Here is a 14,568-nt window from a genome sequence, read left to right on the forward strand (position 1 = left end):
AAAATATACATATTGAAGTGTATTTGGCAGTATTTCCCACTTTTTCTGATATTGGAAGCCACCATATTGGATTTCAAGATGGCGCTGGATATCGATTTTTGGTCTCGAGACGTCATCCCGATTCCAAAAATATACATATTCAAGTGTATTTGGCAGTATTTCCCACTTTTTCTGATATTGCAAGCCACCATATTGGATTTCAAGATGGCGCTGGATATCGATTTTTGGTCTCGAGACGTCATCCCGATTCCAAAAATATACATATTGAAGTGTATTTGGCAGTATTTCCCACTTTTTCTGAAATTGGAAGCCGCCATATTGGATTTCAAGATGGCGCTGGATATCGATTTTTGGTCTCAAGACGTCATCTCGATTCCGAAAATATACATATTCAAGTGTATTTGGCAGTATTTCCCACTTTTTTCTGAAATAGGAAATACCAATATTGAAGGAAATTAACATTATATCCGGCCTTGTTTTAAATCTAACCTCCGTTTTAGAATGGATGGTTTCTTGTCGTGATCCTCCTTTTTAAACAACCTATATATACTTTGTCTCAGAGAACAGAATGAGTGACATATGACTAGAATAGATAGTCGCGACTGGATGGATTCTTGATTTTGTCGTGGTGATCTTGTCGTGCGACAAGAAATTGTTGTTTGACGAGAATTTTCCAGGATGACCATTTTTTAATGTATCTTGTCGTGCGTCAATGACAAACGCGACAATTCCCATATCTGACCAGGACTTCCCGAAAATTCCAAAAACTGCCCAGAATTTCATAAAAACTACTCAGAACTTCCAGCATATACTTACAGGATGCGTACACTTCGAAGAACATCCGAGAACTACTTACAATGAGTTTCTTCCAAAATCTGTTAAGAAAAACATTGAAAATCCCAGAATTTCCGACAACATTTTACAAATTCCGATAGCTTCCAGAATTTAACAAAAAATCCAGGAACTTCTCAGAAGGTCAGAGAACTTTCCAGAAATTCTGAGAACTTTGCAGAAGAGCTGCAATGTTTCTAGATATTCCAACAACTTCTGAGAAAGAACTTTAAAATCATTCAAATAACGTCCCAGAAATATCGAAATCTTCCCATTAGATGTGAGATCATCTCAGATGTTCCGGGATTTACCTAAAATTTAAATTCCGTGAACTTCAGCTTTCCAGAATTTCCAAGAACTTTCCAGAAGTTCCATGAGCTTCTCACAAGATCGGAGTATTTTTCAAAAATTACGAGAAGTTCTCAGAAGTTAAAAGAATTTCTCAGACCTTTCTAAAAAATCTTGAAATCTTCCTAGAAGATCCTAAAACTTTCGGATACCCCAAAAAATTGAAAACTTCCCATCAGTTCCAAAAGATTTTCAGAATTTTCGAAAGCTTGCCAGAAATTCCGAGACCTCATAGAAGATTTGTAAATTTCCCACAAGATACGAGAACTGAGGACTTCCCAAAAATTCCGATAACTTCCCAGAATTTCCGAGAGATTCTTACAAGATGCGTGCACTTCGAAGAACATCCGAGAACTACCCACAATTTATGTGACTTTCTTTCAACATCTGTTCAGAAATTCCTTGAATATCCCAGAAATTCCGAGTACTTTTCAAATATTCCGAGAGCTTTCCAGAAGATAAGCGAACTTCACAGAAATTCCAAAAACTTATTAGAAGTTGAGAGAACTTTCTAGAAAATCTAAGAACTTCACATCTGCAATGTTTCTAGAAATCCCAAAAACTTCTGAGAAAGAGCTTTACAATAATTTAAATAACGGCCCAGAACATTCTAAATCTTCTCAAAAGATGCAAATACTTCCCAGAAGTTTCGGGAATTATTCCAGAATGGAAATTCTGAGAACCACAAGTATTCGGATAAGTTTCCACCAAGAACTGCCCAGAATTTCCAATAAATTCTCAGAATTTCCGACAGATTCTTACATGATGCGTGCACTTCGAAGAACATATGAGAACTACCCACAATTGAACACTTTAAGAGTTCCTTGAACGTCACTGAAGATTTCGGAAATTTCCACTGAAGTTTTCCGTAGCATACCACAAGTTTCCATAACATTCTTCAAATGTACGGAACGTCCTTCAACTTTCCTAAAGTTTTAGACAAAAAAATGAATTCTCGAAACTTTGCTGAAAATCTAAGAATAGCCAGGGAGTTCTCAGAACTTCTCTAAAAACTTAGAATAGTTAAAGAATTCTCGGATCATACCAGAAGTTTTCGAACTTCGCAGAACAGTCTGAAAATTCCAAAGATTTCTGGAAATTCTGAGAATCTGAAGATCTGAAAACTTTCATCAAATTCCGAAAACTTCCTAAAGAATCATAGAACTTTCAAGAAATTCCGAATGTCCAAAAGCTTCCCAGAATTACCAAGAACTCCCACAATTTCCGAGAGCTTCTCTAAAAATCCTAGATCTTCCTTGAAAATCCGATAACTTCTAAAAAATTCCGATAATTTCAAAGAACATTTCATAAGTTCCGGTAACTACTCAGATGTTCTGGGAACTGCATGGAACTGCAGAGAACTTCCCACAGTTTTCGAGAGCTTCCCCGGAAGATGCGAGAACTTCCCAGAAATTTCGGGAATCACACATAATGGAAATTCCGAGAACTTTCCAAATATTTTGAGAGCTTTCCACATTTTCTGAGATCTTTCCAGAATTTACAAGAACTTCCCAGAAGTTCCGAGAACTTATCAAAAATGTTGAGAACTTCTCAGAAGTTAACCATAATTTTCATGACCTTTCTAAAAATCCCGAAAACTTCCAAGAAGACCTTAAAACTTTTAGAAATTCCAAAAACTTTTGAAAGTTTTAGACATTTCTGGTAAGTTCTCGGAATTTAAGGGAAGATCTCTAAAAATTTAGGAAATTTTGGGAGGTTCCTGGATTTTCTGTGAAATTCTCCAAATTTCTGGAGAGTTTAAGAAAGGTATTTCTGGAACTTTCTAGCAATATCTTGGAATTTTTAGGAGGTTCTTGGGTTTTCTGTGAAATTCACAAGATTTCTGCAGAGCTTCAGAATGGAATTTCTGGAAGATTCTTGGATCTTCTGAAAAGATTTTAAATTTACCTGACTCATAACGAATATATGTGGAATTCGGGGAAGCATCAACTTGTCTAATTTTGCATTTTAAATGCCATGCTAAATTGGACGAAACATAGCTTGTATTCGATGTCCGCGGGCACATCGTATATTCGTTATAAGTAGGATTTTTTGAAACTTCTGTAAAGTTTTCGGATCTTCTCGAAATTTCTCTGAATGTGTGACGAGTTCTAGGAACTTCTGCACGATTCTCTTAATTTTTGGAATGATTTTGGAACTCCTGAAAAGTTGTGGGTCTTCTGGGAAGTTCTCATAACTTTTCAGAACTTCCTAGAAATTCTAGAAACTTTTCCGAACTTCCGAGATCTTCCCACAAGATCCGAGTACTTTTCAAACATTGTGAGAACTTCTCAGAAGTTAACAGGTTTTCATAGAATCTTCATGACCTTTATAAAAATCCTGAATACTTCCAAGAAGATCCTAAAACTTTCAGAAACCCCTGGACTTCCTCCCATGTTCCGAGATTTTCGAAATCTTTTGAAAGTTTTGGGCATCTCTGGTAAGCTCTCGGAATATCTGGGAAGTTCTAGCAATCTTTGGGAGGATTTTTGGTGCAACTTCTGTAGAGTTTTAAATAGGAATTTCTGGAAGGATCTCGGATCTTTTGCAAAGGTTCAAAATTTAAAATTTGAATATTTATATTTCTGGAAAGATCTGCTGTCTTACCTGACTCTTAACGAATATATGTGGAATCTTAACTGGTCTGATTTTGCATTGCCAATGGTATGTTAAATTAGACGAATTATACGTTGTATTCGACGTTCGCGGGCATAACGTATATTCGTCATAAATAAGGTAAAACAGTAGGAGTTTTGTAAATTTTTGGTAAGTTCTCGGATCTTTTTGAAAGTTCTCGGAATTTGTGGCGAGTCCTCGGAACTTCTGCAAAATTTTCAGAATGTCTGGAAACCTCTCTGAATTCCTGAAAAGGTCTGTGGACTTCTCGGAAGTTCTCGTAACTTTTCAGAACTTGAAATTACAAGAACTTCCTAGAAATTGTTAAAAAAAACTTTACAAAAGTTTCTAGAACTTTTAGAAGTACTTCTCAGAATTTGTAAGATCTCCTCAAAAATTGTGAGAACTGCTCAGAAGTTGGAAGGTTTTCCCAGAGTTTTCATAAAATTTCTAAAAAATCCGAACACTTCCTAGAAGGTTATAAAACTTTCAGAAAGCCCAGGTTTTGAGATTTCCGGGAACTTTTGAAAGCCTTAGGCACTTGTGGTAAGTTCTCAACAACATGAACTGGTCTTATATCTGGAAAGTTCTCTGAATATTTGAGAGCATCTTGGATTTTCAGTGTAATTCTAGAAATTTCTGGAGAGTTTAAGATGGGAATTTTTGGAAGGTTTTTGGAATATTTCAGAATTTTTGGGAGGTTCGTGGATTTTCTGTAAAATTCTCAAAATTTCTGGAGAAGTTTTAGAATTTCTGGAATTTTTTTGGATCTTCTGGTAAGATTTAAAATTTAAATTTCTTAATTTCGGGAAAGATCCACGGTATTACCTGACTAACGAATATATGTGGAATTCGGGGAACCATGAACTGGTCTAATTTTGCAGTGCAGAATGTTGCAAATGTTGCATTAATTGCGAAATTGTCAGAATTTATAGAAAGTTCTCGGGATTCTCGAAAATTTCTGTGAACTACTGGGAAGTTCTCGAAACTTTTCAGAACATCCATGAAATTTCAAGAACTTCCTAGCCATTCTTAAAACTTTCCTGAAGTTCCAAGAACTTCCCACAATATCCGAGTACTTTTCAAAAATTGCGAGAACTTCTTAGAAGTTAGAAGGTTTTCCCAGAATTTTCATGACATTTCTAAAAATCCCGAACATTTCCGAGAAGATCATAAAACTTTCAGAAAGCCCAGAACTTTCTCCCAAGTTTTGAGAATTCCGGAAACTTTTGAAAGCCTTAGGCACTTATGGTAAGTTCTCAGAATGTCTGGGAAGTTCTTGTAAAATTTGAGAGAATCTTTGATATCGAGTTTTAGAACGGAAATTCTGCAAAGTTCTCGAAACATTTCAGAATTTTAGGAGGTTCTTGAATTTCTGTGAAATTCTAGAAATTTCTGGAGAGCTTTACAATGGAATTTCCGGAAAATTCTCGGATCTTCTGGAAATATTTAACAATAGTCTACTGTCTTACCTAACTCATATATCAGGCATAACATTTGAAAACGGCACAAAAGCCATTACCGCGTAATCGAGAAAATTGCGATTGAAGTTTGGAAATTTTTATTTAAATCTCTATTTAAATTTAAACAGCTCAACAAAAATAAAAATAACGCAATAAACTTCAAAACAAACTTATTTTTAACAATTGTATATGAGATATCATAAAGGTTTTCTTTTTCTAGCTCGAATGTTGAGTTTTGGTTTCTATGCCCCTACCTATAAATGTTTTGACATACGCCCTTGAATTAACGTCAATTACTTTTTGTTTTGTGTTGGTAGTTTGTTTATAGGCCCGTGATTTGATGCCCTTTGCTAAGTGTAAATAGTTTACAATTCCTTTGATATTTTTGCTTGATTAGCTGTAGACTGAACAATTTTATGTATTTTATAATTAGTTTGAATTGATTTCAATACGGAGCAGTATACAACTTAGAATAACAGAATAGGGTTTTGCTGAACAATAATATTCCTGGTAACAAAAATGGGTATGTATGCATTTCATAGCAATATTGATGTGAATAAGTATTGAATTTAAATTATTTTGCAAAATAATGCACCTTACAGATAAACATCCCCTTGAGCTTCCACTGATGAAAAAGGCTGCTAAAGCATGATCTGAAATGAATTCAAAGTACTTATGGTTTCAAAGAAAGAAGAGTTAGTAAAATACAGTGGATCAATCTCTGGACTCGAGGCCACTATAAAACTGTCCTGTGATGCATTATTTTGGCCTGGGATTACCTATCGATCAAACTTGTCAACTGATCTGACATGGGATTTAGCAGAGCAACGTTTGCAAAAACTTTGTGCCAAATTAACAGCCACAACCATCAAATATCCAGGTAATCTTTTTACAACCTCAAGCTGGTTCTGAGCGAGATCGATCTGGGAGGAAAGAAGTAGTCCGTTTACCGTTCAAAGCGAACGAGCTCATGTCTCCGACAGCAACAGCCGTCATCAGATTAGTCCAGCCTCAAATTGTATATTTGCACAACGAAGTGCAGTTTACTAGTGAGCAGTTTGCATTGGTTTGAGGATTCCAGAATGCCGTTTCAAACCACCAACAAGCTAACGATAAATTTGACTCAGCAGAGAAAATCACTGGGAAGTTAATGAAGAATACGTTCAAGTTTTGAGATAAGAATAAAATAATATGAATGCTGTATTCCCCTTACATTAGGAAAATTAACCTCGTTTATTTATGCCAAATGGTCCAATATCATTAATGAAAGCCCCCTTTATTTACGCGAGAGGATCCAAAGAAAAGGATTCATTGTTCACGCAGTTTACGTTCTCCAATTCTTCGTCGTAATATAAATCTGCCTCAAAATGGTCGACTGCCTCTGCTTTTGCCTTCCTTCCACGCTGCTTCGGGACCAGCTGCTTCAAGAAAAGCTCGTAGTAAGCTTCATTTTTCACATACTTCAGCAGCTTCCGGAGATCTTCTAGTTTGGCTTGTGGTAAAGGTAATGGAGACAGTGTAATCGGTCCCGGAAGTGGTGGTACCCCTGCCGTTTTTGATTGAAACAAGAAGGATGAATACGAAGATTCATTAACGTCATATTTATAGAAAACAGTTCTCGGCGATGATGTGCGGTATTGGAAGCTCATTATCTGTTTGAATTTGAATGTTTCACCGTTTATGTTTGCAGTGGGTTTAGTGTAATGCATTTCGAGGTCCTTGAGCCCCAAGAAATCCGATAGCTCCATTTCAATAACACTGAACGGCACTTTTCGGCGTATGCCAGCGATAAATACCGCCCAATCGTGAGGCGTTTCTATATCAATAGAAGCTACTTTTTTCGCCTTTTCGATACTTGCATGGACACAGTCGACTTCCATGTGACTATGTCCAGTGCACATGAAATTATGCGTTATTGTGAGTGTTCGCAACAGCGAATAAGTTTCGAGACGACCCTGCACCGCCGCTGGCACTGTAAACGTCCTGAGTTTACCGACCGTCAACGCATCAGCAGCAGAAAAAATCTCCCTTCCTCCTCATCCTTTTTTTTTTTTTACTAACCCCGAGATAGCCGCGGGAAAACGGCCTCCCTACTAACATGACAACAACCAATCACAATCAAGATTGTATTTTATAGTACACTTTTCTATCCTTTTTGCGTTGCGCAGTAACGGCCAATCAGCAGTGGCTGATGAAATATTAAAATGTTTAAAAGTAGAGTACGCACCAAAAACTTTGTCAGTCTTTCTTGCATCCTGAAGAATAAAGCAACCACAACAAGTAAAAAGGTTTCTCGCAGTATTATTTCAAGAAGAAACGTCTTCCAGTTTGCTTGCTCCTGCTGTTGATTGGTTTCGTCTGCTTGCTGTTTGAAGTTCCGGTCGTCAGCGTCCTGCTCTGACATGGTCCTACTAGTTGTCTGCTGCGTGTTTCCACATTATCACTTTTCCAAAAGAGTTTATTTCATCGGAGTTCTTTTCAGAACTTCCGATATCGTGTGGTAAGTGGCTTCACCAGCAGAACTAGTGCCCACTCCGTTCCGGGAGCAGCAATCCGTTCCATCGCTTGTCGTTGACAGTGGGCCAACGAAGCATAGTTCGTGTTCATCGTTGGCAGTGGCCAACAATCAGTCTGTCCGTCGATCTCGTTGGCAGTGAGCCAACAAGAAAAATCGTGTTCGTTCGTGTCTGTTGGCTGTGCCCAACATAGTGGTCCGTTCGGAACCGGATTTGTGAAGCGTATACAGTCCGCTATTGAAGTGAATTTTTTCTCGCGTCACGGTAGCAAGTGGAGAAGAACAAGAACTTTTAGTGAACATTGAACGCTACCGTCGATGCTTATGTGACAGTAACAGAACAGTAAAGTTATTTGCTAGAACGCAAAAAGAACTCCAAGAACTCAAGTGTTAGTGCTCCTGCCTTTCATCTGGTATCATCGTGTGACGTTCGAGAATTGCTCTCTCCGTAGCAATTACCATTCCTTTCCGATGCCAGTGGATCGTACCCCATTGAAACCGCTTAAGCCAACCATGGAGGAAATCAAGCCGCTCATCCACCAACGCGGTCAGGTAAAGGGCAAGGTGACTGCGATCGCCAATGCCTTGGAAAAATACGAAAATGATCCTAGCCAGGTGAGTCTTCCGTTTCTTAAAGTTTACGCCAAAAAGCTAGAAGCTCATTACGCCGAATATTCCGTTTTACACAAGGAGATTATTTGTTCCATTCCTCCTGGTAAAACGGATGATCAAGATGAAAAATTGAACGAATTCGACAAACTTCATACCGATTGTTTGATTCGGTTGGAATTTCTCATGGAAAGTTTAAGTACTCCTACCAGTGTTTCCTTTACCAACGCCGCTACGCCAGCTAGTGCCACCCAAGTGATAGTACAGCAACAGCCGCTCAAGGCCCCAATCCCCACTTTTGACGGGCGCTACGAAAATTGGCCTCGTTTTAAATCCATGTTCCAAGACATCGTCAGCCGATGTTCTGATTCGGATGCGATCAAACTGCATTATCTAGAAAAGGCACTAGTTGGTGCTGCCTCCGGTATTCTTGATGCCAAAACCCTGTCTGATAACAACTACAACCACGCGTGGGAAATACTAACCGACAGATATGAAAATCCGAGGATTATTATCGATACCCATATTGACGAGCTTCTAGCTATGAGAAAGATGTGCAAAGAGTCTCACAAAGAACTACGTGATTTGGTGGATACGTGTACGAGGCACGTTGAGGGTCTTAGGGTTATGAAACAATCAGTTGAGGGTACAACTGGGTTAATTATCAATAAGATTTTGACTTCTTGTCTCGACGCATCCACACGTAAGCAATGGGAACGCTCTCTTGCCCATGGGGAACTACCGAATCTTGAAAAGACACTGACATTCCTGAAGGATCAGTGTCGTGTCCTTGAACGTTGTGAAGCGGATCATCCTACAATCGTAAAATCCCATCCTGTTAAATCATCTCAACCAACCGCTAAGCCCAATAGCGTGAAGGTTCACGCTACTACATCCGACAGTAGTAGTGAGTCTTGTCAGTTCTGTGCTAAGAGTCACTTTAATTACCAATGTCCCGATTTCCATAAACTGTCTGTGTCGGATCGAGTAACAAAGGTGAGAGAGTCCCATTTGTGTTTTAACTGTTTGCGGCGTGGACATAGATCCATTGATTGTTCGTCTAAGAGAAACTGCAGCAAGTGTAACAAGCGACACCATTCTCTTTTGCATGAGGATGGATTCAAACGTGAAAGTAATGTGAATTCCAACAACCATCCCGTGCAGAGCAAAGGTGAGAATGAACGGGTTTCCCTTGTGGTAACTCCCCAAACCCCGTGTGATGATTCCGCAAATTCCTCTACTGTGTCTACCCAGCCGTCCGTCTGTTCTCTTAGTGTTGCCGTCCCTAATGTCTTGCTTCTAACTGCTGTGGTGAGCTTGGTTGATAAAAATGATAAGCATATTCCATGCCGTGCCTTCCTGGATTGTGGTGCTCAAACGAATCTGATTTCTCTTCCCATGTACGAAAAGCTTGGTCTCGAGGGAGTTCCTGTTTCCATTGACATTGTTGGAGTCAGCAATGTGCGCACCAAATCCAAACGTCTAGTAACCGTGAGCCTCCAATCCCTCTACAGGGACTTTCAAGTAGATCTCAAATGTTTGGTAACTCCAAAGATCACGAATGCTCTCCCATCCAAACCTGTTAATATCAGCCAGTGGAACATTCCTTCTGGATTTCAGTTGGCTGACCCTAATTTCTATGTACCTTCTGATGTGGATCTGTTGATTGGACTTGGCCATTTTTTCAGACTATTGAGGACTGGACATCTCGTTCTTGGTGATGGTCTTCCAGAGTTGCGTGAAACCGAACTGGGTTGGGTTGTTTCCGGTGAAATTCGTGATGAGTCTGTAGCGTGCCTAAGCCCCCAGCAAATCAACACCGTTACTATCGAATCGCTCAACGAAATGATTAAAAGTTTCTGGGAAATTGAAGAAATCAGCAATGTTTCCCAGCGTACTGTTGAAGAAGAGGAGTGTGAAGAGACTTTCCGCAGCACTCATCGTCGTGATCCTACCGGTAGATATGTTGTGAAGTTACCATTCCGTGAAAATGTTTATCAGCTCGATGATAATCGTTCGTTGGCTCTTCGTCGCTTTTACTTTCTTGAAAGGCGTCTCCTTCGTGAGCCTGAGCTTCACGCGCAATACTCGAAATTTATCGAGGAATATGAAAGCCTAGGGCATTGCAGAGAAGTTCGTGAGTCAGATGATCCTCCCAGCATGTTGAAGTATTACTTGCCACATCATGCTATCCTAAGGCCGTCGAGTTCAAGTACCAAGCTACGAGTTGTTTTCGATGCATCGGCAAAGCTCTCCTCCGGAACCTCACTAAACGACGTTTTGCAGGTTGGTGCAGTCGTCCAATCTGACCTTGAGAAAATTATCTTGCGATTTCGGAAACACACATACGTGTTCACTGCTGACATTGCTAAAATGTTCAGACAGGTTTTTCTTGATCCTTCACAGGTCGCTTTCCTTCGAATTTTCTGGCGTTCAAAGCCATCGGAAGCTCTCAGAGTTCTCGAGCTACTAACCGTGACTTACGGTACCTCCGCTGCTCCGTTTCTTGCAACCAGAACGTTGCTTCAGTTGTGTATTGATGAAGGTGACGAGTTTCCGCTGGCAGCGCATATTATTCGAGAGGATTGCTACGTTGACGATGTTCTGTCAGGTACTGACAGTATCGAGAAGGCCATCGAATGTCGTCAACAAATTCGGAATTTGTTGCAGAATGGAGGTTTCCCAGTGCACAAATGGTGTGCCAATGATCAAAGGATTCTCGAAGGTGTTCCCGAATCTGAGCGTGAAACTCTTGTCCAATTGAACGAAATATCCGCCAATGAAGTCATAAAAACCCTCGGTCTTCTTTGGTGTCCAAATAGCGATGAATTTCTATTTGCGATCAATCCTGATCTTTCCGAGATGTCACCCGTTACAAAACGAAGTATGTTTTCAGAAATCGCGAAACTGTTTGATCCACTCGGCCTCGTGTCCCCAGTTATCGTGCTTGCTAAGCACCTAATGCAAAGAACATGGACTCTGAAGATTGGTTGGGACACGCCCCTTCCAGGTGAAATTCTTCATTCTTGGTTGCAATTCCGTTCCTCCTTGGGTCAGGTTAGAAACATTCGGGTTCCAAGACATGTATTGGTTCCTCATTTTGAGTATGTTGAATTACATGGGTTCGCTGATGCTTCAGGGATCGCCTATGGAGCTTGTCTTTATGTTCGTTGTGTCCAACCAAATGATGTGATCACGGTGAGACTTCTTCGTAGCAAGTCGAAAATTGCCCCTATCCATGAACTGACGATTCCTCGTAAAGAGCTTTGTGCTGCTTTACTGCTATCGAAGCTTGTCCAAAAAACCATTCCTGCCATGCAATTAAACTTCTCGTCTCTGTTCTTGTGGTCAGATAGTCAAATTGTTCTTGCATGGCTCCGAAAACCCCCATCGATGTTGCAACCATTTGTACGCAATCGTGTTTTGGAAATCACGGTCGAGAATGGTCACAATGAGTGGAATTATGTACGTTCTAAAGACAATCCAGCTGATGTGGTTTCCCGGGGACAATTACCAGGAGTTTTGAAATCAAATTCGTTATGGTGGGACGGTCCTGATTTTTTGAGATCCACTTCTTTCAATCAACCTGATGTTGAAAATATTCCCGATGAACAACTCCCAGAATTTAAATCCGCTCTGGTAGTTGTGATGCCTGTTCTAAATTCTGACGATCTTCCTTTATTCAAGAAATTTAGTTCATTCCGTAAATTACAACGTGTACTAGCGTACGTACAGCGTTTCATAAATAACTGTAGAACGAAAATTTCTGAGAACCGTGTTAAGAAATGTCTCGCTACCATTGGCGAACTAAGATCATCTCTCCATACGATTGTGAAGGTTATCCAACAAAATGTACTGATTGACGATATAAAAAGGGTTGAGAATGGAGAACCTTGTCGAAAAATCGGAATGCTAGGACCTTTTCTGGAAGATGGCGTTCTACGTGTTGGAGGACGGATTCAGAATTCCCGGGTTCCACTGAGTACGAAACACCAGTACATCTTGCCAAATCACCCTTTGACCGATCTTCTCATTCGAGCATACCACGAGGAACACCTCCATGTCGGACCGTCTGGTTTGTTGTCCGCTCTTCGTCAACGCTTTTGGTTGCTGGGATCTCGATCGGCTGTACGGAAGATTACACGAGGATGTGTCCGATGCTTCCGTATAAAACCTAAGGGAGTTACTCAATATATGGGTAGCTTGCCAGTTAGTCGCGTTACTCCTGCAGCTCCTTTTGAAGTATCTGGAGTCGATTATGCAGGGCCGTTCATTATTAAGCATGGAGTAAGGAAACCAATTCTCGTGAAGGCATACATTGCGGTTTTTGTATGTCTGGTAACAAAATCCATTCATCTGGAATTAGTGTCGGACATGACTACGGCTGCCTTCATCGCCGCTCTACAGAGGTTTATCAGTCGGAGAGGTTTAGTTAGAGAGTTGCACTCGGATAACGGTAGCAATTTCCGAGGTGCCCGGACAGAACTACATGAGGTTTTTGTCTTATTTCGTGATCACTCCGCTGTTCATGAAATTGAATCCTTCTGCCAAACCAAGGAAATTGTTTGGCATTTCATTCCACCAGATGCTCCCGAGTTTGGAGGCTTGTGGGAAGCTGGCGTCAAAAGCACAAAGTACCACCTGAAGCGAATACTCAAGGAAACTCCGTTGACTTTCGAAGAATTCTACACGCTGCTTACTCAAGTGGAAGCAATTCTAAATTCACGACCTTTGTTTTCCCATTCCGATGATCCAACTGAAGGCGAAGTAATTACCCCTGCACACTTTCTCATCGGAAGACCACTTACCGCTATTCCTGAGCCTTCCTATGAAGGCCTGAGTAAAAACCGGTTGTCCAGGTGGCAGCATTTACAGCTAATGAGAGAGCATTTTTGGAGGTCTTGGGTCCATGATTATCTTGTTAGTTTGCAACCAAGGGGTAAAAATCAGATTCGTCAGCCCAATGTTAACCCCGGTTCAGTCGTTTTACTCGAAGATAAAAATTTGCCACCACAGCAGTGGAAATTGGGAAGAATTGTCCACTCGCACCCTGGCGAAGACAACTTAGTGAGAGTTGTTGATGTAAAAGTGGGAGATACAGTTTACCGACGCCCGATAACGAAAATTTCCATTCTACCCATAGATGACAATAAGCCTAAGGTCAACAATCAGGAATCTCCAGGTGAATCATCGAATCGCGTGGGGGAGGATGTTCGCAACAGCGAATAAGTTTCGAGACGACCCTGCACCGCCGCTGGCACTGTAAACGTCCTGAGTTTACCGACCGTCAACGCATCAGCAGCAGAAAAAATCTCCCTTCCTCCTCATCCTTTTTTTTTTTTTTACTAACCCCGAGATAGCCGCGGGAAAACGGCCTCCCTACTAACATGACAACAACCAATCACAATCAAGATTGTATTTTATAGTACACTTTTCTATCCTTTTTGCGTTGCGCAGTAACAGCCAATCAGCAGTGGCTGATGAAATATTAAAATGTTTAAAAGTAGAGTACGCACCAAAAACTTTGTCAGTCTTTCTTGCATCCTGAAGAATAAAGCAACCACAACAAGTAAAAAGGTTTCTCGCAGTATTATTTCAAGAAGAAACGTCTTCCAGTTTGCTTGCTCCTGCTGTTGATTGGTTTCGTCTGCTTGCTGTTTGAAGTTCCGGTCGTCAGCGTCCTGCTCTGACATGGTCCTACTAGTTGTCTGCTGCGTGTTTCCACATTATCACTTTTCCAAAAGAGTTTATTTCATCGGAGTTCTTTTCAGAACTTCCGATATCGTGTGGTAAGTGGCTTCACCAGCAGAACTAGTGCCCACTCCGTTCCGGGAGCAGCAATCCGTTCCATCGCTTGTCGTTGACAGTGGGCCAACGAAGCATAGTTCGTGTTCATCGTTGGCAGTGGCCAACAATCAGTCTGTCCGTCGATCTCGTTGGCAGTGAGCCAACAAGAAAAATCGTGTTCGTTCGTGTCTGTTGGCTGTGCCCAACAGTGAGCTCTCGATTTGCATTGACACATTCGTCAATGAAGAATGTGAACATCATGCCCACCGTTATGTTAAGGTTTTGACCGCCACATCTGTCTGAGTAATATTGCAACCGTGTTACTTCTTTCTTAGTACTTCGCAGATCTTTAAGAAGGCATGATGCTATCTCCTGAGAGCCCCTACGGGCCTTGCTTTC

General features: G+C 40.7%; 1 protein-coding gene across 1 annotated transcript; it reads left to right on the top strand.

Annotated features, from left to right (window-relative positions):
• The first annotated feature begins 8,286 nt into the window (after positions 1–8,286).
• LOC135698890 (uncharacterized) lies at positions 8,287–13,611 on the top strand. Its single transcript, XM_065219033.1, has 3 exons — positions 8,287–8,388; positions 8,464–8,980; positions 13,526–13,611. Exons 1-3 carry the CDS (start codon positions 8,287–8,289, stop codon positions 13,609–13,611), a joined length of 705 nt encoding a protein of 234 aa, XP_065075105.1.
• Positions 13,612–14,568: the final 957 nt, after the last annotated feature.

This window comes from Ochlerotatus camptorhynchus, unplaced genomic scaffold (genome assembly GCF_037179485.1).
Source record: "Ochlerotatus camptorhynchus isolate MF236.1 unplaced genomic scaffold, CSIRO-AGI_Acam_v1.1 ptg000098l, whole genome shotgun sequence".
In the NCBI taxonomy this organism is placed as follows: domain Eukaryota; kingdom Metazoa; phylum Arthropoda; class Insecta; order Diptera; family Culicidae; genus Ochlerotatus; species Ochlerotatus camptorhynchus.